We start from the raw sequence: 27,644 nt of genomic DNA on the forward strand, positions 1-27,644 counted from the left end.
AGAAACTGGGTAAAAAAAAAAAATTAAAGTTCTACAAGCTAGGGAAGTCTGGTTAAGATAATTAGAATCAAGACTTCCCAGGTGAAGATTCTCTCTCTCTTTCTTTTGGAGATGTCATTCAGGCAACAAAATGAAGGCTAAATTTAAAAGACAAAGACAAACGTTTAAAAGTCACAAAAGTGAGGAAACCGCAAACTTAGTAGTAACTAGGAGAAAGTCACGGAAGACAGGACATTTATCCTACTGTTTTCCCGTCTGCTTTTCTCATTGAATCTCTAGGAGTTGCTCATCACATACTTTTAAAGCAGTATAATTAAAGTTACGAGCATGGTTGGTCTCGACCCTCCGGGAATCCTGAAGCCAGAAATGCCAGGTGATATGAAAGCTGGATTAAAGGGGAAAACCATCCGGCTTTAAGGTTGCACTGACAATGTCTGCATCAGATGACACAAGGTCACACGTGAGACGTCTCTTGACCGTCTAAGCCAAGACGACTCCCCTGGCGTAGCTTTCCGGCCTCTCGGGGTTCTCTTGGGGGCTCCCCCCCACCCCCAACCGGGACCCAGTCGGCGCCGCAGTCTGGAAGCTTCGCGGCTGGGGGTTCGGTGAGCACCGACGCCCGCACTCCTGGCGGACGCCCGTGGCCCGCAGCACAGCGACATCCACGGTGCACGACTGCCACGGCGACTGGGCGACTGCGGCTCGGCCCCCCGGGGCCCCTGCAGGCGCAGTTCCCCCGGGGCTGGCCGCCGGCGCCCGGGACCGCGGCTGTGACGTCACGCCCGGGCCGGCCGTTGCCGCGAGACGGTCGCGTTCCGGTTCCGGTCGGTTGCCCGGGAGACGCGGGTACACAGAGAGACCCGGCTCCCGTCGGAGGCCGAGGCGTCGCGGCGGTCGCCCCCTCGGCGTCCTCGCAGGCCGGGCGCGGACCGGCCGCGTCGCCGCCGGGCTTGTCGCCATGAGTCAGAGGCAGGTGTTGCAAGGTAGGGCCCGGGGCGCCCCGACGGGGCTGGCGGCGGGGACGGCGGGGACGGCGGCTGCACCGTGTCTCTCCCCCCACCCCCGCAGTGTTCGAGCAGTACCAGAAAGCCCGGACCCAGTTCGTGCAGATGGTGGCGGAGCTGGCGACCAGACCCCAAAACATCGAGACCCTGCAGAACGCGGGTGAGCCCGCGCCCTGACCGCGCGTCGCTCCGCGCCCCCGGCCTCGCCCCTGCACCTCGAGGTCCTGGTCCCCGCGGTGCCCCCTGGCCTCCCTCCCCTCACCCCGGATCCCGGGCCCCTCGTCGGCCAGTGTCCCCGGCCGCCTGCCTCAACCCCGGGCTCCCCCGTCGCCCCGCTCCCCTGCCGGCTGAGCTTTGGGAGAGGAGCAGGGTGGGGACGGGAGGGCGGCGTCCCTAAGTTCCAACAGCCCACCGCGCACGCTGTAGGTGGAGGGATTCGTTCTCTTAGCGGGTCTTTCTGGGCGTGAGGCCGAGAGGGCAGAGCCTCCAGACGGGCGCGAGAGGGGCCCGGCGTCCCCCCCTTGCATCTTTCTCACAACCAGGCAAGTGTCAGGCTGAAAGTCAAGGCCGTACGAACTGCCTGGAAGTCATTTTACACGAATGGGAATCCGCCTTAATCAGACCCATTTTAGGCGGGTGCCGTTGCCTGTCACCCTGCCTTTGATCACCTTCGACTTCCTCACACCAAAGGAATTCCAGAGCCGTGGACACATTATTTCTCGTCTTGCATTAGTGACAGAGCAGAGGTTTGCTTGAATAATTTCCAAGACATTCCAAGTAGGCAGAGTGTTAGCTTTGAGAGGTCCTTGTGGTGCTGTCATTCCACACCCCCCCCCAGCCCGAGCTCAGGCAACCTCTAGAAAGAGGAAGGGGGTGGGGGGGGGGAGAGGGAGGTTTGCTTCTTATCAATTAACATAAGCAGATGGAGAAGGTAATGGTGGATTAAGGACGATTCCACCACCATCTGAACTCAAACTAAGGTAGCATTTTATCGCTACTGTGTTGTAAGAAGCGTTCAATTTATAGGACGTGATCTTTAAAATTCATTCAAATGAACACGGAATTAAAAGAACTTTAAGAATGCATTGACAAGGCAAGAGTGGTTAGACATAACGTTTACTCTGGCTTCTTTGAGGGGAATGACTGTTGCACCTAGACGGCAGTTTCTTCTGTCCCTGAGAGGGATTTGGGTGTTTATTCCGTGTATGTTTTTGTAGGGGAAGGGGTTGTATTTGGAATAGAGAAAGTGTATTTGATAATCATGTTTTAAAACTCTTTGTTTTGGGATAATTGTGGATTTACATGCAGTTGTAAGAAATCATAGAGCTCCCCTGTGCCTCAGAAGTGTGTATGGTAGGACAGTTGGCACTGACAAAAGTCCATCAGTTTTATTCGTTTTTTCCCAGTTTTGCTTGTACTTATTTGTGTGTGTGTGTGTGTGTGTGTGTGTGTGTGCATTTAGTTCTATAGTTTTATCCCGTGTGTATCCATCCAGATAGAGAACACTTTCTTACTGCCAGGATCATTTTTTTTTTTGCCCTTTTAGAACCACACCCACGTTCTTCTTGTCCCTAACCCTGGACAACCACTAATCTGTTCTCCTTTTGAAAATGTCAAAGTTGGTAATCTTTTGTTCTGTGTTTGTTTCATGTGGATTGTCTTCTGCGTGTGTGTGTGTGTGTGTGTGTGTGTGTGTGTGTGTGTGTGCTTATGAGCAAGAGTATGTACTCCTCAAAGTACCCATAGCAGTGTTGGGCACAGTATTTCATATATATTGACTAATATAAGTTTATAAGAGCATATTATATTTTTAAATGCACTTAAGTTTTAGTTTTTCCTCCCTCTCAGTCCTACTCAGTTGCTTTTGTGAATGGGCACTTACTTTTTACACATATGTAATTTCTGAACTATGTGTATACCATATTTTAGCTAAACTAAAACATTTTTTGAAAGGGAAAATGACTGGCATTATTTTAAAAATTTGATACTGAAATACAGGGGTATAAATAACACTTAAGATACAGAGCATCACATTTTAGTATAACAGTGCCAGGTTATCTCTTCCTGTATGTGTACAATGTAGAATATGTTATGGAATTTAATCATTAGGCTAAGTGATCATCAAAGTATAAGTGACTTAGATATGACATCTTAAATAGCCACCTATTTCCACTCATGGTCTGGCTTATGAAGGAATGGAATACAAAAGGAATATAACTGTTTTGAAGTTGTCTGCAATGTTGATAGAATGCTAAGATTGTTTTTCTTGAGGAAAAATATTTTTAACATATTTCATGTTACGTAGATTCAACTTAAGCACTCCTTTAATAATTTTACATTAAGACAGTTAATGGATATTCCAATATATTTATTCTTTTAATTAAAATAATCATAATCTGTAAGCTTTTGTTATGAGCACTTACTGGTCTATAAACCATTCAGATGGTTTGTTCTTAAAAAAAAAAAATCAACATGGATTTTAAAATACTTTCGAAAGAGCCACAATATATATGCATCACTTACCAAGCTTTTTTTTTTTTTTCCAGTCAAGTGACTTCATTTTGGTAGAATAAAATACCAATGCATTTTATTCCTGACTTTCACATACTCTCTGCATACCTGAGAGGGTTTTGTTTTCTTTTGTCTTCTCACTTTTCTCCTTTAATGAACTGCTTTACTAAATATGTATCATGGATCCAAGATAAGGTGAAAAATATTTCCCATATAGACATCACGATAAATCAGTATTCACTTGTTGAGAATTTTTGAATTCATTCACTGTGGAAGGAACTTTAAAGGTAAAAACTATCAATGGAGTTTTGTTTCATTTAAATCTCTGATCTTTTTCATTACATCTCTGATGTGCTAATAAGAATATTATGTCCCAAGTTAATTACCAGAGCAAACAAAGGGCTGCAAGGTGTCATCTTCAGAGTATTTGGACAAAAAATGATTTTGATTTCTAAACAAAATTGTTGCTAGAAAAAATGGTATACAATGTGTCTATAACCTAGAGTTACTTTTTCCTTACTGAGATTTTGTTCCTTCTAAATCAGAAACATAGGTGAAAACATTACAAAGTTTAATGTTTGTTATAAAATCTCTTTATGTACCCGCCAACTCTGTACTTAGAACCAATAATACATCTGTACAGCTATTTAAAAATGAATTTTGATACTTCCCCCCCCTTCTTGAATAAGCAGTAACACATGTAACACATTGTGGATAGTAGAGATAATACACTGTTACTTCCACCAGTTGTTGAATTTCAGCAAATGGAGGTGATTGTTTAGTTGCAAAATATAAGAAACATATTTTGTGGCATTTGGGAATATCAGGCCACTCTTAGGTTGCTTAGAAATTCTGTCTTTCATGGTAAGCTAATATAAAAACTCCCAAGAAAATTCTTTTTAACCTGCTTAGCTATATGAACTATTTCTGAAGCAGGTATTTATGTAAGAAAAATTGGGGGTAAAGTTTAAAGTAATACTTTGTAATATTTAACATATAACCTATTGCAAAACAATAAACATTCCTAATCAGGAGTTATGCACGTTTTCAGTAGAGCAGGAATGGAGAACTGCTTGACACTTTAAACAGGCATCTGCCTGAAGCTAATTTGCAAATTTAGGCAATTTGATGGGTTTAGAATTCAAGGAAGTAAGTCTTATGTGTTGACACAAAATGATTTTAAATTTCCTATGTCTGGGGCCAGGCGAAAATGTTCAGATTAATGATTTAGCATCTCAATTTGCTGAGAAGGAAAAGCCTGTAGTAAGCATTTGTAATGTGTTTAAAACAGCCTGGTAGGTACAAGTACCATGATTCTCTGTTCCAAAGGATATTGAAACTGAAAAGATAATGAGTAGAGCGACTTCAAAAACAAAAAACAAAAAGAAAAAAACAAAACAAAACAAAACCCCTTAACTAATCATGCTATTTAAATTTCATGAATATAAAAGGAGTCTTAGAAATGTGAATGCATGATAATTAAAGCACTGATCTTTTCTTAAAGGATAGGGATAGTGGTTTTTTGTGTTTTGTTTGTTTGTTTGCTTAAGTGGAAAACATTTCAGGAACTATAAAAATTCTGAACTTGTGTGCACTTAATAATATGTGTTAATAATACACAATAATATCCTAAAAACAAGATTATCCCAAATTTTATTCTGTGTTCCAAACCCTTGTTCCTTCATGGACATTTATCTGCTTTGTTATGTAACCACTGGTACATAAGTAGAAAATAATATAACTAGGGCTAGGATATCATAGTTTTCTTAGGAAAAACTGGATGATTTAAAAAAAAAAAAAATCCAGGCTATGGATGATCCTATAAGAGTGGGGCTTAGAAATGGCAAGTTTGTGTGGGGAAATTTTATGTGACAAATTAATGTTTTTGAAAAGTTATTTAAATATTTCCTAACTCCTCTTTACATTTCAATGTTTTTTCATGGCTTTTGCTCCTCTGACTAGAACTTTTCCTATACTTCTTCGCCTAATTAATTTCTGCTCATTCTTCGTGGCTCTGTTTAGATGTTGATTCCTCAGGGAAACCTTCCTTGAGCCCTTACAGTAAGTTAAGTCTCTTGATTTATGCTTTCCTTGCTCCTAATATTTCTCTTTAATGATACTCATCACGATACTCATCACGATTGATTTAGTTTCTGTTTTCTCCACAAAATGTAAATTCCATGCCTAGCATAATGCTGAGCGTAGAGCAGAGGTTCCACATATTTAAATAGAATGAAAGAAAGAATAATTATTTTTCTAAGTGTTTTCACATCTCTTAAAAAGTTTGTTGTTACAACAGGTCAGGTAGGTAAAGTACGACTCTTGAGTGTGGATACTTAAGCCCCCAAATGGTCGGATAATTGCCTTCATCACAGACAAAGTCAGTCCTGGCCAAACTGAGACTAGTACATGTTTCTTAATTGTTGCCTGACATTGCACTCTTTCTGCGTACCTTGTAGGTATTAGTAAGCTATTTCTGGCTGGTTCTAGGAGTTCCTAACCACTGTTAAAACAAGTCATCTGTTTAGGCCTTTGGGTACCAATGGCTGTCTAGTAATTGTGTGTAATTGGCTTTGAGGTCTCCTAGAAGACCATTATGGGAGCTTGACTGGAGGCCAGACGCAGAGGAGTAACTTTAATTGAGAAGTACCTAGAAGTCTGAGGGAGTGGGAGTTGGATTTAGGGCTTATGCTGGACTCAGAATGCTAGAGGACCTTTCGGCTTCCTTGGGCTTCTAAGGGAAGCCTTATCAAGCCAGAAGCTCTTTAAAAGCACCCCAGGAAAAGTGAGTAATCCACTGGAGGTTGCAAACCGAGATAGCACTTCGGAGAGCTGTTAGACTGAGTGAGTCCCTGCTGGGATCGGGGAGAGGGAGAGCGCAAAGGAAAGACTTCACCAGAGCCCGAGGTGGTTGGCTGCCTTGGACTGCCTGCTCCCCTGGGCCTTCGGACAACACGGGGAGGTGGAGCACTTGAAGAGGCAGGCACTTGGTACTTGTCGGCTGGTCAATGTGAGCATGTATTTAACACTTGCCTTTGTTTTTTTTATTTGGCCATGCTTTGTGTGAAGGACTTTTACTCCATGTTCACTGAGGTCAGATCTTCCGGGGTTTCTACTGAGATGAACTGGCTCTAGGAGAACCCCAGGGCCACACCTTGAGAAAAATTGGGTCTTGCATTGTGGTGGGTGGGAACGGCTCCTCTGAACATGTCAGACTTCCCTAATTCTCAGGTGAAATCTTGGTTTTGCCACATACCCCATTTTCTGTCGTAAGGGTGCCTCATTTTTAAAGTTACTACTTATTCAGGTTCTACGTCCAGGTGAATTATGTATGTGTGCATGTGTCTTCAAGGAAATTATCTCTGTCCACTTTTCTGTATATTCTAAGTTCTATCTCTGTGTCATTAGAATCACCATTAATTTATACCCATAGAGTAGCTTACATTGGTTTTCCATAGAAATGTCTTTGTAGAATTATTCTAATAGTATGCCTTTTTTTTTTTTTTGAGGGCTTATTTAAAAATAGATACTTCGAGTTCCCCATAGCCTCTTTAAATCTAAATCCCACTGAAGACATTGTCCATTTTGTTGTTAAAGGTTTTTTTTTAACGTAAAGATGCACTCTTTTATTCAACCAATCTTTATTAACTATTACGCGTCAAGCTAGGCCTACGTATGAAATTTCAGGAAAAAAAAAATTTGTTCCTGCCTCATTTTACAAAGTAGTTCCAGTTTTGCTTTTGCTGCCAGGAAACTCAGTGATACATTTAGAGTTCAGTTGCAGCAGCTATTCCACCCTATGTTTCTGACAAATAGTCCCCATCTCTCTACTTCATGCCTCTTAATCGTTATCTTTGTATCTGTATCTTTTATAGTAAACTATCTCAAAAAATTGTCAAGTAAGTGGAGTATGAATAAAATACAACAGTTTATCTAAAGATAGACTTCTGAGCTGATTACCTTCCAAAGAGCCCTCTCCAAATATTACCCACGAAACTTCTTGGAACAGACCATTCTTTTATAACCTATTTATTCTCTACTGACCCCATTGATGGACATTCCAATTTTCTGCAGGCAAGTGGGTATCAAAGGTACAAATTTAAAAGAGGAAACACATTGACGAAAGAAGACAAGACTAATCCAGTGTATGCAGCACTCCAGAAGACTTTCAAATTAGAATAGAATTATATCTATATGGGGTGATGCGGGGCGAGGGAACAGTTTAAATAACCCATCTATTTCAAAAACAAACTATGAACATGGGGCTCCTGGGTGGCTCAGTCGGTTGAGCATCCAACTTGATTTTGGCTTAGGTCATGATCTCACAATTTGTAGGTTTGAGCCCCATCTCAGGCTCTGCTCTAACAGTACAGAATCTGCTTAGGATTCTCTTTCTTCCTCTCTCTCTGCCCCTCCCTTGCTGACATGCACACACTTTCTCTGTCTAAATAAATAAACTTAAAAAAAAAAACCATGAACATATATATTATATATATATGAACATATATATTATATATATATATATATACTATATATATTTGTATATTATATATATGTTCATCCATATCTTTTAGAATCCATTTTTTTCATTTTAAAAATAGTTTCTAAAAATCACTTGAGGTACAATTTACATACCATACAATTCACCCATTTAAGTGTAAAATTCAGTGGGTTTCGGTACATTGTTAATTTTTAAAAGCGTTTTTTATTTAAGCTCTATACTCACCATGGGGCTTGAACTCACAACCTTGAGATCAAGAGTTGTTTGCTCTTTTGACTGAGCCAGACAGGCACTCCGGTACATTGTTAATTTTTAAAAACTGTGGTAAAATGTAGCAAAACTTGCCATTTGAACCACACAATTCAGCGACATTAATTACATTCCTAATGTTATGCAGCCATCACCACTATTTACCTCTAAACCTTTTAAAAAGTGACTCCAAACAGAAGCTTATTTTGTTTTTAACTAAAATTGGCCTAAAAAGAGAAAGTTGCACATTAAATTTTGCAGCTTGCTCATTCATCGTTCAACATTTATTGAGTATCCAAGGGCCAGGTGCATGCTTAGATGCTGGCCATGCAAAAATAGAAGGCAGAGACGATACTTTTAAGGAGCGTATTTGCTACAGGAGAGATATATAAATGCTATTTGATAAGTGTCCAATATATAGACATACGGAGCACCTATGAAGGGTATGTAACTCAAGCTTTTGAAATGAAGGGTGCTTTCACGGAAGACTTCTAGAAGGAGATATTATCCAGCTGAGTTTCCTAGGACAGCCAGATGAAGAGGGGAGAGAGGAAAACTGTGCTCAGGTAGAGGGAATGTTATGTGCAAAGGCACAGAGGCAAGAGAAAAGGTGGTGCTTGATGGAAAAGACAAATGTTTAGATCTGGCAGGAGCTTCTTGAGATAATACGGCCGGGAGAGGAAAGTCCGTGGCTGCAGAGGAAAACAGGCCTAATTATAAAGGACCTCATCCAAAGTTTGGCTTTATCCTGAAATTGGTAGCAAGCCACTGAAGGGCTTTCATTAGAGGAACAAAGGGATCTATTTTGTGTGTGTGTTTTTAAAGTGTTTATTTATTTAAAAACATTTTTTTAATGTTTGTTTATTTTTGAGAGAGAGAGTGTGAGTGATGGAGGGGCAGAGAGAGAGGGAGACACAGAATCCGAAGCAGGCTCCAGGCTCTGAGCTGTCAGCACAGAGCCCGGCGCGGGGCTCGGATTCACAGACCACGAGATCATGACCTGAGCCGAAGTCGGAGGCCTAACCGACTGAGCCACCCAGGCGCCCCAATTTGGGGTTTTAGAGAGACGATTTTCACAGCAGCGTGGAGAGTAGACTGGAGGGGATTAAAACAGGATCAGGAAGACCATGTGCCCATTTTTGCTTTAGCACCCATGCTGCATGACAGATCTGTAGGATTTGTGACTTCGTGGGAGGGGCAGGGGCGGGTCCGGAGGGAGAGGAGTTCAAGGTGACTCACAGTCTTCTGGTTGCCATTCCTTAATGGAGAAGGGGTACAAAAAGCAGAAGGAAATGGTGATTTCTGTAATAGTGGTGAAGTTGAAGTGTCAGGGATATCTATGTGTCCATGCCTGTAGTAAGCAATTTGGATATATATGGCTCTGGGACTCAAGAGAGTGACCTTAGCTGAAAATAGAGGTTTGGATACATGGAATTCGCATGTTCATTGGAAAACTATATGGGGCGCCTGGGTGGCTCAGTCGGTTAAACGGCCGACTTCGGCTCAGGTCATGATCTCGCGGTCCGTGAGTTCAAGCCCCGCGTCGGGCTCTGTGCTGACAGCTCAGAGCCTGGAGCCTGCTTCAGATTCTGTGTCTCCCTCTCTCTGGCCCTCCCCCATTCATGCTCTGTCTCTCCCTGTCTCAAAAATAAATAAACGTTAAAAAAAAAAGAAAACTATATTAAAAGCCCATTTGATATTTTTTCATGTAATTATAAACCTGTTAATTCCAATCATTTTATCTCACGTATTATGAATTGAACTTGCCATAACTTTTATGCTCTGTGTACTTACTCAGTTCAGATCTCTCATATAGACAGTGGTGGCCATGACCCAGTTAAGAGTCAAAGAGTTGGCACTGGAAGAATGAATGAAATCTTGGTTTAATACAGTCATCAGGGAAGAGAGCTACAGATGTGTTAATGGTGGAATGAATGCAACAGATTATACCCTTTGGTATGACATATAGGTCAGTTTTCATTGGCAAATGGGCTGTGATTGATATTGGGGAGGAGAAACAGGAGAGCATAGACACTAGAGCTATAAAATAGTATATGCCTCATAGAATTGTAATAATGACTGATGGGTTAATATTTTTTTTTTTAATTTTTTAAAAACTTATTCATTTTTGAGAGAGAATGAGCAGAGGAGAGGCAGAGAGGGAGACACAGAATCTGAAGCAGGCTCCAGGCTCTGAGCTGTCAGCACAGAGCCCGACGTGGAGCTCGAACTCACAAACCATGAGATCATGACCTGAGCCGAAGTCGGACGCTTAACCGACTGAGCCCCCCGGGCGCCCCATGGGTTAATATTTGTAAATTTCTTAGGGGAGTCCCTGGTACATGGTAAAGTGTGCTTTGCGCCCTCTTAGAAGAGCTGCTAGCTGCCTGTGGGAGTCAGTGGTCTTGGTCCCAGCTTCTTCTCACCCCTCCCCACTTAATGACATACCGGATGTGGGAGCCCTTCACTCACAAACACCTGAATGAACAGTGACTCACCAAACAAAATTCAGAGGATACTGTAGTTATGAGAGTACATTAAAAAGAAGAACATAGCTTTTTCTTGAATTACTTATCATTACAGATGAATTCTGTGCAAAAAGACTATCCATACATTTCACAATTCATTCTGACCCTTTAAATAAGTTACAGGCCTCTCTGTGTGTTGTAAGGGATATAACATTTAAAATCATAATTGATTTTATAGTTGTAGCCGCAAAGAAGTATTTCACAGAAAACAGGGCAAAGAGATATGGTACTGAAATTTATGATTTCTTTTTTAAGTGTTTATTTTTTGAGAGAGGGAGAGTGTAAGCGAGGGAGGGTCAGAGAGAAAAGGGGACGGGGGATCCAAAGTGGGCTCTGTGCTGACAGCAGAGAGCCTCATGTGGGACTCAAACCCACAAACTGTGAGATCATGACCTGAGCCAAAGTGTGACGCTTAACTGACTGAGCCACCCAGGCGCCCCTGAAATTTTATGATTTCTTAATCAAATGAAGGAATAGTAGTCAGTGGTATATAATCACAGAGACTGGGAGAAACCAAATCAAGGCCTGAAAATTCTTAGCTCTAAAAAAAAAAAAATCAAGGGAGGAACGCTTCAATATTTTCAAGTAAAAAATGACCAGTGAAGGAAAATGAGAACATGTTATCAAATGCATCAGTGTGATGGAAATTGCTTGAGTAAAAATATAGTCATGTACATGTAATAACTTGCAGAAGTAAAAACATGTAAAATTGCAAAAATCAGTAAGTGTAATTAGACTTACTCTGTGATAGAGTAGGTAGTGCTTAGTGTAGTAAAATTGTAGTAGAGTCAAGATCACAAGCGCTTCAATAAGGGTTAGTTGTATATTCAGACCTGTGCCAGGTAATTTGATAAATAGAAAAGAAGTATAAAACGAACTCTGCGACTCTTAAATATGAAGAACAAACAGGGTTGCTGGAGGGGTTGTGGGAGGGGGGATGGGCTAAATGGGTAAGAGACATTAAGGAATCTACTCCTGAAATCATTGTTGCACTATAAGCTAACTAACTTGGATGTAAAGAAATTAATAAAATAAGAGCTCTTGGTGTATGGCATTTAAAAATCTGATTGTGGAAATCCTAAAAAAGGAAAACAAACTGCTCTACAGATGTTTATTATTTTATTGAGAAGATAAGACATTTATTCACATAAAACCAATGAGAGAACCATGGAACATGCTACATCAAGGATGGCTGCTGTGCTTTGCACAACTTTAGAAGTGCCTTTTGTATCATGATTAATGTGACTGGCATCCCCTGGATTTGTGCAGTACACAGCTTGCCCAGCCATCCATGTTAGACCTTGGAATTATTCAATGTCTTCATTCTCATTTATTTGCTTCCCTGCGTGTAAGTGGTATAAACAATAAGCTCTCCATGGCTTTCCATTTCACTTAGAATAACATCACAAAATCTTATTTTGATCTACAGCCAAATTTGACCTGGCCCCAATCAAGTTTTCCAGCTTTGTCTCTTGCCAGATCAGCCCTCCCACGCAACGTTTCAGGCCAGTATGAATTTATCATGGCCTCTTCAACAGTCTGAGACAATCATGCATCCTTTGTCCAAGCCAGAAACTTGGAAGTATCACTGACTCTTCCCTCTTCTTCACAATAATCTGTCTGGTTAATATCTCTTTAGATATTAGATATTAGATGATATCTCTTTAGATAGTCACTTTTCTCTCTCCCTTTGCCATTACTATTCTTCAGGCTGTCTTCACATCTGGCCTAGACTCATACAGTAGCTTCCTAAGTGGTCTTCCTGCCTCCCATCTTGTCTCCTTTCATCCATTCTCCCCAGTGTGATTGGTGATCCTTCGTTACAAAGTACAAAAACACTGACGCTAATGTTCAGATTAAATTCAAAACAGTTAAAATAGTTTATTGGGCTCTTAAGTACTTTTGTCTCTGTTAATCTCTTAGGCCTCTTTTCCCAACCCTTTCTTTGCTCCCTCTTGTACTATGGTCATACTGCATTCCAAGTTTTGTCAACATATCAAACTCTTGGTTCTTTTTTAAATGTTTATTTATTTTTGAGAGAAAGCAAGAGCAGGGGAGAGGCAGAGAGAGAGGGAGATACAGAATCCAAAGCAGGCTCCAGGTTCTGAGCTGTTAGCTCAGAGTCTGACTTGGGGCTCAAACTCACAAACATTGAGATCATGACCTGAGCTGAAATTGGACACTTAGCCGACTGGGCCACCAAGTGCCCCCTAACTCTCTTGGTTCTGAGCTTCATTTATATAGTTCCTTCTGGGTAGAAAACTCTCCAGTCCTTCCCTTCCCCACTCCCTCCGGTTATTTCAGCAAAAAATCTGTGATCTGCCTGAGAGCCTTCAGACCTCCATGTAGATGTCCCTTTCCTTGGGTTGCCTTCCTCAAGGCCAGGGTTAGATGCTCCACTATATTTCTGCAGAGCACCCTCTATTTCTCTTAAAAATTTTTTTTGGGGCGCCTGGGTGGCGCAGTTGGTTAAGCATCCGACTTCAGCCAGGTCACGATCTTGCGGTCCGTGAGTTCGAGCCCCGCGTCAGGCTCTGGGCTGATGGCTCAGAGCCTGGAGCCTGTTTCTGATTCTGTGTCTCCCTCTCTCTCTGCCCCTCCCCCCGTTCATGCTCTGTCTCTCTCTGTCTCAAAAATAAATAAACGTTTTTTTAATGTTTATTTATTTTTGAGAGAGAGAGACAGAGACAGAGTGTGAGCAGGAGAGGATCAGAGAGAGAGAGGGAAACACAGAAGCCAAAGCAGGCTCCAGGCTCTGAGCTATCAGCACAGAGCCCTAGGTGGGGCTCGAACTCACGAATGGTGAGATCAGACCTGAGCCGAGGTCAGATGCTTAACCGACTGAGCCACCCAGGCTCCCCCTCTATTTCTTTTTTAGTTGCATATATCATAATGTTTTATTTGTTTACTTCTCATGACCCTTGTATTGCTTCCTTGAAGTCAAGGACAATTCTGTTTTCAATACCTTGCATGTTCTTTTTTTTTTTTTTTTAATGTTTATTTTTGACAGAGAAAGAGACAGAGCATGAGTGGGGGAGGAGCAGAGAGAGATGGAGACACAGAATCTGAAATAGGCTCCAGGCTCTGAGCTGTCAGCAGAGAGCCTGATGTGGGGCTTGAACTCATGAATCAGGAGATCATGACCTGAGCCAAAGTTGGAGGCTTAACCGACTGAGCCAGCCAGGCACCTCTCTTAATAGATATTTCTTGAATTAATGGTGAATAATCATTCATTCCATAGTAATTCTAAAACACATAGTAGAAAAGCTCAATCTGTGGGGCCACAGAACTTTAAATATTTCTTCACAATGAAAGGAATTGATTAATTAATGAGTCATATGCATGAATAATAATAACATGTTGATGAAAAACATGGTCAACATAGGGAATTGATTCCTTTTACACTTTTATTTATTAAGCATTTACTGGTGTTTATTCTATCCCAACTAATCTGTCTAGCACTTTAGAATCTTTGACCCATTTTAATTCTCACAACAACTTTATGAAGTTTGTCACCATTTTACATGAGGCAACTGAAACACAGAGATGTTCAGTAACCTTGTTGAGGACTGAGAAATGGCAGAGCCCAGATTTGAACCCAAACAATCTCCCTCTAGATACATACTTTTAACTACCTGGCTTGACATAGGCAGTCATGTAACAAGCAGGGCAAGAGAGTCCTATTTCTAAAGCATGAAGCTTCTTCTCCATTCTTATTGGACCCCAAACAGAATGCCCCAGTCAGATGGAAACGTTGACAGTCTAAGGTGAAGGCTTTACTGTGTATTCGTTAATTGCATGTAGAAATCACTTCTAAAACTTAAGTGAACTATAGCAGCAGTTTCATAGTAAATGGTCATGTAGGAAGATGTTTTAGATTACTGTTGGAATTTAAATGTTTAAAGCTTTGTAAAATTTATAACGTTTAACATTTTGTGCTTATGGTAATTTTGAGTAAAGTTGGAAAGTAAAGAATATATATGGTAGAAATCATTTCACTTTAAGTCTAAAAAAACAAGGGCATCAAAGGACACCATCAAGAGAGTGAAGAGACAGTTCATAGAATGGGAGAAAATATTTACAAAGCACATATCTGATAAGAGATTAATATTCAGAATCTATAAAGAACTCCGACAATTCAACAATAACAAAAAAATCCACTTAAAAATGGGTAAAAGGCTTACATAGGTTACATTTCTCCAAAGAAGACATACAAGTGGACACTAAGCACATGAAAAGATGCTCAACATCACTATTCATTTGGGAAATACAAATCAAACCACAGCAAGATACCATTTCATGTCCATTAGGATGGTTATTATAAACAACAACAACTACAAATATCAAGTGTTGGTGAGAATGTGGAAAACTGGAACTCTTCGTTGGTAGGAATATAAAATGGTGCATAGAAAGTTACCATGGAAAACAGTTGATAGTTCCTCAAAAAGTTAAACATAGAGTTACCACTTGGTCCAGCAACTGTACTTAGATAGATAGATAGATATGTGTATATGTACAGAAATATACACATATATTTATATGTATGTGTACACGCACACACTATACACACACACATAAAAGAATTGAGAGCAGAGACTCAAATGGAAACTTGTACATCCACATTCATAGCAGCATTATTCAAATAACCAAAAGGTGGAAGCAACCCAAATGTCTGTCAACAGATGCACAGATAAACAAAATGAGGTCTATACATCCAATGGAATATTATCCAGTCTTAAAAAGGAAAGAAATTCCAAAACATGGTGCAACATGGCCGAACCTTGAAAGCATTATGCTATGTGAAAAAAGTCAGACAGAAAAGGACAAATATTTGTATGGTTCCACCTATATGAGATACCTAAAATAGCTCAAATAAGACACGGAAAGAAGAATAGAGGTTACCAGGAGCCTAGAGGTAGGGGGAAAGGGGAAGTTAGAGAGTGTTTGTTAGGGGATGATAAAAAGTTCTGGAAATGATAGTGATGATGGTGGCACAATTGTACCTAACACTTAATTGTACACCTAAGAATGGTTAAAATGATCAATTTTGTTATGTATATTTTACCACAATAAAAAAATAAAATTTTTTAAAATTGAAAAGCAGCACAAAGAAGGTGAGAGGTAACTAGGGTAACCAGAAATCTTTACTAGGGCTTAACAATGGACCCAAAGGCCCAGTTTGCAGGTACTTGTTTTTAAAGGAACAAAGTTGGGATGTTAAATATCTTTATAAGGCACAGCAGATATGTATATACATTATATACATTTAATAAGAGAATGGGATTTTTTTTTTTTTTTTTGGTCTGACATTTCCGTCCCGGTTTACATCTGTAATTGGTGTGCAAAGTCAAAGTCATTAGGCCTGTGTTGTGTTAAAAGGAATTAAAAAAAAAAAAGAGCTGTGATTATTTTGAGTCTAGTTTACCATGTGCTCCCCTAGATTATTAGTTCCTTGAGAGGAGGAGCTGTCTTTGCTCATATGTGTAATCCTAGCACTTGCCGGCGGTAAACCCTGGTCCATGTTTTGAACCAATGACTGTGGGCAGTCAGCAAAGTTGTCTTTGTTGTTGTTTTCGCATAACTGGATTTGCAATGTAGGTATTAGAAGCAATGTCTAATTGCTCAGACAGTATGGCACTAGAACAAGAAAAATAGAAAAGAAACTCAAAGCGATAAAGTTGGGAGGGGAGGGATTGTAAAGATTTATCCTATAAATTTTAGAAACATTTCACACCGTTTAATCAGCTTTTATAGAGGAGACAGAATCGTTTTATAGAGGTTAGAGTATAATATGTGAATTATTTTTAATATTAGATAGTACTTGTTGGCTCCTTCAGTAGAGACCTCAGGGAGGTCATTAGCTGTCACTAGAGACCTTGCTTATCAGAGATTGCAGCCATTATTCAAACTGCTGTAATTTATGCGTTCTAAATTTTCATGCATTCATTCACCAAGGACCAATCACCATGGATTCCTAATGGAAAGGAAGGTAAGGAAAAATTTCTTTTTATGTTGTATGTGCTTCTTTTCTCCTTTCTCCCTCCCTTATTACCTCCTTCCTTAGTTCCTCTTGCATCATTATCTGTGTTTTTAGGACAGACCTGTAATTAGAATAACGAAGTTTCCATGCTTAAGCTGCGTAAGGGATAAAAACATGTCCCTGGGGACTGATGATTATGAGGCACTAAGAGGCAATTCAAGGACTAGAAATTTGGGGCAATATTTTCTCTAACAAAAATGACCTTATTCAAACAAAGATATTTTAAACTTTTATAGGTGTATCGATGTAAAAATTTTCAAAAGTCCCATTGTGCTACTGTCTGAACCAAGGAATATAGGAAAAGAGTGATAGAGCAGAGGCATCCGCATAGAAGCCTAACTTGGATATTAAATACAGGGATAGAAGGAAAGGAATGGTGTGTCAGTTTATTGATTTTATTTTTCCTGGGCCAGCTGTGGTAGAAGGACGGAGGAGAAAATACACAAAGCAAACAATTCTTTTGAATATATGGGCGGCTGAAATACCTGTAGGGGGTAAAATATTTTACTGCTAAAACTAAAAACTGAAAATTTCTGAAATGGGGAGACTTATGGTACAGTAGCTAAATACTATAATAATAAGCACAACTAAATGAAATATTATAGGCCCAGATAGATGAATTCATTCTTTAATTTTTCAACATAAAAGTTCAAAGTTCTCCAGATTTAATTCAAAATCTCTAGGATGAATAAGCCAGTATAGATTTTCCAATTATATTTCAAAAGACAATAAGCCACTGCCTTCACATATATATATCCAAGGAGGAGGAAAAAAGGAAATAACCAGAATCATCAGGAAAAAAATAACATGAAACATAATTGTGATTCTTTTAAAACTATTCTAAAGCATACACACACTTTATATTTTTTGGCCTTGTTACTGTATTTATTATGAAACCTCAAATATATGTTAACAAATTTAGCTTTTTTTTTTAGAGTATGGCCTTATTTTACTGAAAACCATGCATATTTGTTATTAAAAAATCAAGTTATATTCAACAACTACAACCAGCCCAATTTAAAAACGGGCACATGACTTGAATAGACATTTCAACAGAGAACATGTACAATGACCAATATAAGCACATAAAAAGACACTCACCGTCATCAGTGCTAGGGAAATGAAAATCAAAACTGCACTGAAGCACACTTCACACCTGTTAGGATGGCTATTATTTGAAAACAAAAAACAAAACAAGTATAGGTAAGGATGTAGAAAGAGTTGAATCCTTGTACTTTGCTGATGGGAATGTAAAGTGGTGTAGCTTCTGTGGAAAACGGCTTGGGAGTTCCTAGACAGTGGTGGTGATTACACTAAACTGCACACTAAAAATGGTTAAAATGGTAATTTTTATGTCATGTAGATTTTACCACAATTAAAAAACCAAAAAAAAAAAAAAAAAAAGGTAGGAAAGCAACTACAAAGAGGAGGTCAACAAATTGTTTTAAATCCAACTTTCTAGAAAGAACCCATGTTAGCATTTGGTAGTCCTAATACTTTTTCTGCACTTTAAACTTCTTGTTGTGAGATATTTCAGAAATCACCTCTATAGAAAGTATAAATTTTTTTAAATGAATGCTTATTAATTTTTGAGAGACAGAGACAGCATGAGCGGGGGAGGAGCAGAGAGAGAGGGAGGCACGGAATCTGAAGCAGGCTCCAGGCTCTGAGCGGTCAGCACGGAGCCCGCCGCGGGGCTCGAACTCACAACCCGAGAGATCATGACCTGAGCCGAAGTTGGACGCTTAACCGACTGAGCCACCCAGGCGCCCCTCTATAGAAAGCATAGCTAATAGTATTAGCAACACCTATGAGCATAGACATGTTGATTTGTTGAACGTGAACTATGACCGAGGCATGAGTAGACGTGCTGTGTGCCCGCAAAGTTAACTAGCCTGAGTAGGACTCAAACTTGCAACTGTGGTCTCATCCAGGATGACCTCACCAAGCCACCCTAGCCAGAAAAGTGATCACGAAATGAAAGTGGAAACTGAAAAGTCACGGATCACATCATGACATGTATATGTGATCAGTGCCATTATTCTCTGCTTATGTTATTTGGTAGTACTACTTATCTTAATTTGGTCTAATCCTAAGTGTTATCATGAATGTTTTACTTTTATTCTATTTCAAGTGTTTCTGGATATATATATAACATTATAAAAGAATATGGAGAATATTTGCTTTTCTAGATCACTGTGGTATGTTTTTAAAAGAAAAGATGTAATTAAAATCAAGTTAAATCGCCTGCTGCAAATTAAGTAAAGTTTACAAAGTCAAGGGGCATTTTGTTCCAGTTTGAACTCTGTCATTACCTTTCTTGTAACCTTAGATGAAAACAGCTTCGGGGCGCCTGGGTGGCTCGGTCGGTTGAGCGTCCGACTTTCGGCTCAGGTCATGATCTCACAGTTGGTGGGTTCGAGCCCCGCATCAGGCTCTGTGCTGACCTCTTGCTCAGAGCCTGGAGCCTGCTTCAGATTCTGTGTCTCCCTCTCTCTCTGCCCCTCCCCTGCTCACGCTTTGTCTCACTCCATTTCTCAAAAATAAATAAATGTAAAAACAAAAAACAACAACAAAAAAAAGAAAACGGCATCATTAAAGCCCAAATAGCAGTTACCTATTTTGGGTATTTTACAGTAAGGCAAAGGTAATATGAAGAGTTGGAATATCCAATCAGATGACCAAAATGCAATTATTTTTTATGTCTCTTTCTTCACCTCCTCAACTTTCAGTGCACGTTTATTCAGCAATTATCAATGAAGAAAGCCTGAATTTCTAACCTTGCTCCACCATTTATTAATTTTGTGATGATTTCTTAACCTTTCTCAGCCTTCATTTCCTCATCTGTAAAATAGACATACTAATAGGGCCAACTTCATAGACTTTTTATGAGAATTCAGTGAATGGAAACAAATCCTTAAAACAATGTGTGCATATAATAAGTGCTGGATAAATACAAGCTAACTTTTACTATGATTGCTGTGATGATGACATACGTACTGTGTATTCAACCCTAGAGTAAATATTATGAGAGCTAGTAATACAAAATACTTCCTTATCTCAAAGAATTTGTTTCTTTAGAGTAATATCAGAAATCTGAATTTGCATCCCCTCATGAGTGTGAGGCCCCAGCCAAGTGGTCCCCCTAGCTCTCCTGGCTCTGAGATATATCCTGATAAAATTTCTGAAATACATTCAAGTTTAGTTGAAATCACAGAAAAGACCCAACAGTTGGAATGGGGGGGGGGGAGGGGGGGAGAGGAAAACTACACAGAGATGAAAGGACCTGAACTGAGCCCTAAAAGATAGAATTTACAAAGGCTGGGGGACACCTGTCCCCCCGCCCCTCCCCACCCCCCTACCATGTGCTAGGTAGGCATCAGACTACATACTCCACAGTCTTTCTCTACATTCCTCATGACAGTCCTACTGGGTCACATCGCTACCATTTGCCAAATCAGGGATTCAAACTCTTAACCTAAGTCCAAAGCCTTTCTTGTTTTCATGCTGTGCTGCTGCTTTGATAATTAGAGGTTGTATTACTTTCTGTCTTGGCCAGTTAGAGGCCTCTAAATATCCCATTCGTTTTTAGTTGAAAAATTTTTGTGTGTTTTTACTGATTTTTTCCCCATAATTTTCTTATCTGCACAAATGCTGAATTGTATGTTTGCTTTTTCATTTAAGTTTTGCTGACTTCTGTTCTTTCATAACTTAACTCAGGTGTAATGTCTTTGCTGAGGCCTCTTCTTCTGGATGTGGTCCCAACAATTCAACAGACTGCTGCATTGGCTCTTGGGAGACTGGCTAATTATAATGGTGACCTAGCAGAAGCAGTCGTGAAGGGCGACATTCTTCCACAGCTTGTTTATTCATTGGCAGAACAGAATGTAAGACTTAAAAAAAATAAGTTATGCGTATTTTTTTTTAGATTTAAAAGATCTGCTAGTTTGGGCACAGTTGCAAGCTTGTGGGCATTAGAATTTTAGGACGTTAATATAACCTTCAATTCTTTGAACTGCACATAAATAATACCTTTAGGGTATTTTACTTTGGAAGTGATGGGCAGTTTTTCTCCCATTACTGTTAATATAAGAAAACAGATTACACAGTTTTTAAATGAATTGTATATAAGGCAGTATTTCTGTGTATGGGAGTCTTCAATTTGTAGGATCAGTCTTAGGTGCATGGCCCCCTAGGCAAATGGAAAGTTGTTTGCAGCAATCCTTACATGCAGATGAAATCTAGTTAGTGGACACTGTAAGAGACAGCTTGGAAGCAGGGGGATAGAAGCATACAAAATGAAGGAGGATATGTGTAATGGAAGGTTTGATAAAGCATTTTATAGCAAGTATGCAAGCATGTCAGTCCTTTTCAGGGTCATCTACGAGTGCCACAATGTTTTCCCTCCTATCTTGTTCTGTACTCTGCCACCTGATAATAGTTAAGGATTTTTCTATAGGTAGGGTCTTGGTATGTTTATTCCATTTTGTTAGTTTCTTATAACCTAAGGATATATTTTTCTTTTTTTAAAGTTTATTTCTTTATTTTGAGAGACAGAGAGAGAGGGAGAGAACATGAGCAGGGGAGGGGCAGAGAGAGAGAGAGAGAGAGAGAGAGAGAGAGAGAGAGAGAGAGAATCCCAAGCAGGCTCCATGCTGTCAGTATAGAGCTTGATGCAGGGCTCTGAAATCAACAACTGTGAGATCATGACCTGAGCCAAAAATCCAGAGTCAGATGCTTAATGGACTGAGCCACCCAGGTGCCCCAGGATATATATTTCTTGACACATTTTTAAGATTCAATTCCTATGCGTATAACCAAAACAAACCATCCAATTTAAAGATGGGCAAAAGACTTGAACAGACATCTATCCAAAGAAGACATACCGTCGCCAACCAACATGAAAGGATGCTCAGTAACATGAGTCATTAGGAAATGGAAATCAGAACCACGGCAAGATATCACTTTACCTATGAAGATGGCCATAAAAAAAAAAAAAAGGAAAAGAACAGAACAAGTGTTAGTGAAGATTTGGAGAAATCGGAACCCTCACACATCACTGATAGGAGTGTAAAATGGCGCAGCTGCTATAGAAAGCAGTCAAGCAGTCAAGTTAAACCCAATTACCACATGACCCAGCAATTCTACTCCTAGTTAGATTTCCAAAAAAAATTGAAAACAGGTGTTCAAACAAAACTTGTACACAAATGTTGATAGCAGCGTTATTCACTAGAACAAAAGAATGACTAGATGAACAAAATGTTGTACATCCATATAATGGAATATTATCCGTCATAAAAAGGGATGAGGTATCGATACAGGCTAGAACATGGATAAACCTTTGCTCTAAGAGAAGGAAGCCAGACACAAAAGGCTACGTATTGCATGACTCCGTTTATAGGAAATATCCAGAATATGCAAATGCATAGAGACAGAAGCAGATTAGCAGTTGCCAGGGGCTGTGGGGACAGGGGAATGAGGAGTGGCTCCTTAACGTGTATGAGATTTCTTGTTGGGCCGAGGAAAATATTCTGGAACTAGATGGTGATGTTTGCACAACACTGTGACTGTGCAAAATGCCACTGAGCTTTACACTTTAAAATGGTTCACATGGCAAATAATATGTGTATTTTATCACAATAAAAAATAAATCCCAATTGTTCACATTTTTGCCTTATTTTTTAGAGACTGGAGACTCATTTCCTGCTTGTCTTATCTCTACAAGGAGTCTCAGAAATTTTGTTTTTCCTACAGGTGTTCCTACTGTCATCAAACACTGTTAGACTTTGTTCTTCCTGGATTCTTGGCTCCTTCTTTTGGGGCAGGGTCTGTGTTTTGGTATCCCACAAAGAAGGTCCTCAGTAGAAGTTTTCTAGATGCGAATGAATGTGCACTAGCTGTAAAGCGACAAAAAAGTGCCAGGGCAGAGGTGAGGAGAAAGTGAGAATGTGAAGCAGTATTCACTTCACCTACCAGTCCTTTAACTCACTTCTCACAGGGTTTAATCTCTTCTTTATGAGGTACAAAGTCCTCTGGTGTAGCTTTTTTTTTTTTTTTTTTAAGGCAATTCTTTTGGTGAGGAATGGGAGAGAAGAGAGAGGAATTTGGAGAAGCGGAAATTAGGAGAAAGGGGAAATGAGATCAGAAGGCGTGAATTATAGGCACTGTGGTTAGCAGTGACTATCGATGCCCTAATAAATCTATTAATTAAGTATAATGTATTATTTTATAATCGATAATCTATTTTACAATCAGTCACTGACATAAAGTTGGACTTTATAACACATTTTAATCTCTCTCTATGTTAACCTTTAAGAAACTAAAGAAAGATATGAAGTCAAAACATCCTTATTAACATAGCATATTTCTTTTTTTTTTTTTTTAATTTTTTAACGTTTATTTATTTTTGAGACAGAGAGAGACAGAGCATGAATGGGGGAGGGGCAGAGAGAGAGGGAGACACAGAATCGGAAACAGGCTCCAGGCTCTGAGCCATCAGCCCAGAGCCCGACGGGGGGCTCGAACTCACGGACCGTGAGATCGTGACCTGAGCTGAAGTCGGACGCTTAACCGACTGAGCCACCCAGGCGCCCCTAACATAGCATATTTCTTATATCATCAACATAGGCCAATATTTGAAAGATAATATGTTAAAGTATACTTGGTATATTTTCTCTCTCCTATCATTTTTATTTTATCTTAATCTTTTAGCTTAAGTAAATAGCAGGCTTTCAAAACAGGTGCTGTAGTCACCTGGTCACTTTCAGTAGTCACCGTAAAGAAATAGAAACTTGGAATCCAAAACAGGGGATTACCTGGGTTCTATTCATAGAAGAAAGAGACCATTAATGTGTCATGCTAACCATGAAACAACAGTGAGTGTTACAGCCACATACTTCCTATACATTTAAATTTTTTAGCTATATGAAGAAAAATGTTAGCCTTGTGTTTCAGTTTTATTTTATGATTTCTTAATCTGATAAAATTTTATATAGAAAATATTACAAATATGAAGCATTACTTAAAATTCACATAATACCAAGTCATTTGTATTTATCACTAAAATACAGAGGAGGATATATCCTCAGAGGAGGATAAATCACACATCCTCTTGTTTGGCTAGTTTATTTACCAGGAAAAGTTTTAAAATGTATCACGAGTGTTTCACCTTTATGTTTATCAAATGATTGGTAAGTGCATCCCAGACCACGGTTGTTATTTCAGGATAACTTGGGACACCAGAAAGATTAGTTGAGGTCATGAAAGGCCTACCACGCTTAGAGACTGAGGGCAAGTAAAGGAAATGAATTTGTCAGCGGACATTTTTGTTGCACATGCTAACAATCTGAGAGTTCCCCTGGGTCAAACAACTACTTTTCAGTGTAATGCAGATACAGAAAATCTCATCATTTTAGGCATTGGTAGGAAATACAATGTTTACGTTTTATACAATTTCCAAATGCATGTTGCAGGATAAAACATTTGAAACGAAATTTAAGACTTAACGTTGTTTCAGTTTAGCACTGAACAAAAAGCAATCGGGGAACACCAAAAGAGTGACTTTGCAGGATGTTTTTTATCTGTTGTATTCAAAAGCTGTTGAGCTTTATTTAATGTGATTTTATGTTGGTTTCCGTCTATTTTAACTTTTGGTTTAATAAGTGCTTCATTCACTCTGAGTTTTATCTGCTTTATCATCGTAGCGTTTTTACAAGAAAGCAGCCGCCTTTGTGCTACGAGCAGTGGGGAAGCATTCTCCTCAACTAGCTCAGGCGATCGTGGATTGCGGAGCCCTGGACACACTGGTGATATGCCTGGAAGATTTTGACCCTGGAGTCAAGGAAGCTGCAGCCTGGGCACTGGGTTATATCGCAAGACATAACGCAGGTAACGGAGCATATTTGAAAACAGGATTACTAACATTTCGATTTTTTTAGGGAAATCGGGTTTTGCAGTTTTAATGATGTTTCCATACATTATGGGAGATAGGTTTTGAATGATGGCCAAGTTGTTCAGATCATAAATTCACGAAAAACCTACCCATTTCAGTCTTTACTTCAGTCAGCTGAAGAGCAGTGTGAGGATGGAAAGAAGGAGCGGGGAATGAGGAGAGTGAGAGATTGACAGATTCTCAAAGACCTTGGTAAATTGGTTCAGTGAAAAAATTTTAGTTTGTCATCCTTCAGGGGATTTTGAATCTTTACTCTCTCTGATGATAGGGGTGCTCCAAACTAGGTGGGGGACACATTGTGTGAATGAGTAATGTTGAAAAGATATGGACATGACAACTTTCTAGAACATATGTGTATTGAGCCCATATTGGGCAGGAAGGAGGGGAAAGAGAAGTACTTTCTCTCATAAACTGACAGCTTAATGACATCATCAAGAAGGGGCCTGGACCTCTTGTGTGAAGTTTATGCTGACAGACCCGATGGGTGAAGATTATATGGGGAATAAAATTGCCCCCACCACTTTCCAGAAGATGCTAAATAATATGAACAAATAATACAACAAGAAAACACAGTCTGAAACATATGTAAAAATGACCAACTTCTCTAGTAGTCAGAGAACTGCATATTAAAACATCAATGAACATGTCTTTTCCCAGTTATTATTACTTAGGGAGGGGAAAAGAGTAAATCAGAATTACAGCCAAATGGTCAAGAGCACTGTGGCATTAGACAGGATCTGAGTTTGAGTCCAAGATCTACCATTTAGTTTCTGCATGACCTTGGACATGGCTTTTAAGTTTCCTGAACCTTAACTTCCTCATCTGCAGAAGAGGGTACCTAAAAGTAGGTACTTCAGAGATCTGTTGTGAGCACAATGAGATAATATATGCAAAACACTTGGGTCAGTACTTGGCACATGGTAAATATTCAATAAATCTAAGATATTAGTATTAATACTGAAGGTTGGAGAGGATATGATGTTTATGCCCATTGGTGGAGATACTACGAATTGTACAAACCTGTGCAAAGCAGTTTGGCAAGATTAATCTAAGCCATGAAAGAGTTTGTGGTTACTCTAAAAAGCCTGCTTTGGGAATTCATCCTAAGGAAAGAATTCCACAGAATGCAAAAGTTATATTCATGTTAATGTTATTGTAGTAGTATTTGTAATATCAAAAAACCTCAAATATTTGGCAGGAATTTAGTGGTTAAATTAGGGTAGTTTCCCTAATGGAATTTCCTTTGGCAAATTAAAAAGGTAATTATGAATCCTACGTGGTAACATGGAAACATGATTGTAATGTAAAAAAAATATAAAATTATGTACTGCAGTTATAATAATATAAAAGTAAGTTTTTATGTGGACACAAATTACAAAGAAATACATGTTTGTGTTACTAGGGTGATAGGATTCAAGATACATTTTCTTTGTTTTCCAGATTTTTCAATGTGTATGCATGCATAAAATAATGGCTATCACTTATTGAGTAATTACTGTGTGCCCGGCTCTGTGCAGTGTCTTCCAGATACGTTATCTTGTTTTTGATTACAGCTACCCGTAGGGTAGGTGTTACTTTCCCTGTTAGAGGAAGGAAATATGACTTAGAAAGGATACCTGAAGTTACGGTAATTGTGGAACCAGAATTTGAGTCTACATCTGTCTGCCTCCAAAGCCCGTATTAACCACTGCCCGTAAACAGCTTCACTAAATATTTCTTAAAAGAGCACCGAAAAAGAAATTCAAAACAGAAACAGGAAGAGGCTCTCCCATGGTGATGTTTAATTTGGTTCTTAAAATGCTGACACTATTAGAGAGAAAAAGGAAAGAAAATTATACAAAAATAAGAAAGAAAAACTATTGTCATGCCTAAAATGATTCTGAATTCGTATGTTAAAATCATTTCCTCCCCATAGATGGATTTTGGTTTTCCAAATAGATTCTCATTAGGACTATTTTTTTAATATATGTTGACTGAAGAAACTAAGGCAGTGTTTTAAATTAGAAGCTGGTTATCATGGGGGAACTATATGAGTATATTTAGGTTTGGGGTTTTGTTTTTTGTTTTATGTTGTGTTTTTTGTTTTTTTTGTTTTGGTTTGTTTGTTCAGAGGAACTTATGGCAAACGGATTCTAACATGAGTATTTGAAAACGTGATACAAAGGAGCTTTGAGGGACAGCCAGACAGATAACACTCTCAGGCAGGTGCCTATAGACAACTTTTTCATCTCTCCCTTTTGTTGAGTCTGAGGCTAAATGATTATAGTTCATAAATAGGATCTGTCTTAGGGATTCCATTCCAATTTCTTGCTATAATCTGGCTCCCACATGGCATTCCCACTATAATTTCAGTATTTCACAGTAGTTAGGGGCCTGGGACCCAGAAGCTCCCAGAAGAGATTACTGCATAGATTTCTCAGAAGGAAAGGGAATTGTTACCCAGTAGGCAATAAAATAAGTCATCATTCACATCCTGAATCAGTGAAAATAGATGGTGTACCTCTAAATAACCTGATTTCTTTTTCAATGATCTCCTAAAAATAGAATATGTTAGATTGACGGGAGGGCGTTCATTCAGTGTTTTATTCTTAGTATTAGCGGTAAAATGTTTTATTAGGCAGTTCAGGAAATATACACCTTACATGGAGACACAAGAGAAACAAAGTGTACCTTTAAGGGCAATAGAAGGAAAACGCTTTGTGTCTAGGAAACAAAAATAAAGTCAGCACACAATTAGTCAAACAGGCATCATCTGACTTTTTCAAATTGAAAAATACAGTTTCCGAAAGCGCTTCTATGTGTAGATTTGGAAGCATTTTACAGATAATTCAAAGGGAACTGGGATGAACAACCTGAAATG

The 27,644-nt window shown here is 39.4% G+C and overlaps 1 protein-coding gene across 3 annotated transcripts in view; it reads left to right on the forward strand.

Annotated features, from left to right (window-relative positions):
• The first annotated feature begins 958 nt into the window (after positions 1–958).
• The window catches only part of SPAG6 (sperm associated antigen 6), a 63,361-nt gene continuing 36,675 nt past the window's right edge, over positions 959–27,644 (forward strand). For 2 of the 3 annotated variants that reach the window (XM_047066762.1, XM_047066764.1), the window contains exons 1-4: positions 959–983; positions 1,069–1,164; positions 20,554–20,720; positions 24,537–24,720. In XM_047066762.1, the coding sequence (XP_046922718.1) occupies positions 959–983; positions 1,069–1,164; positions 20,554–20,720; positions 24,537–24,720 (472 nt within the window). Of the gene's footprint in view, positions 984–1,068; positions 1,165–16,730; positions 16,783–20,553; positions 20,721–24,536; positions 24,721–27,644 lie in introns of those variants that run through there. The other variant, XM_047066763.1, reaches the window with a different exon arrangement.

Source organism: Lynx rufus, unplaced genomic scaffold (assembly GCF_022079265.1).
Source record: "Lynx rufus isolate CCGP_SWC_20201006 ecotype Redwood Valley unplaced genomic scaffold, mLynRuf1.p SCAF_7, whole genome shotgun sequence".
Taxonomy (NCBI): domain Eukaryota; kingdom Metazoa; phylum Chordata; class Mammalia; order Carnivora; family Felidae; genus Lynx; species Lynx rufus.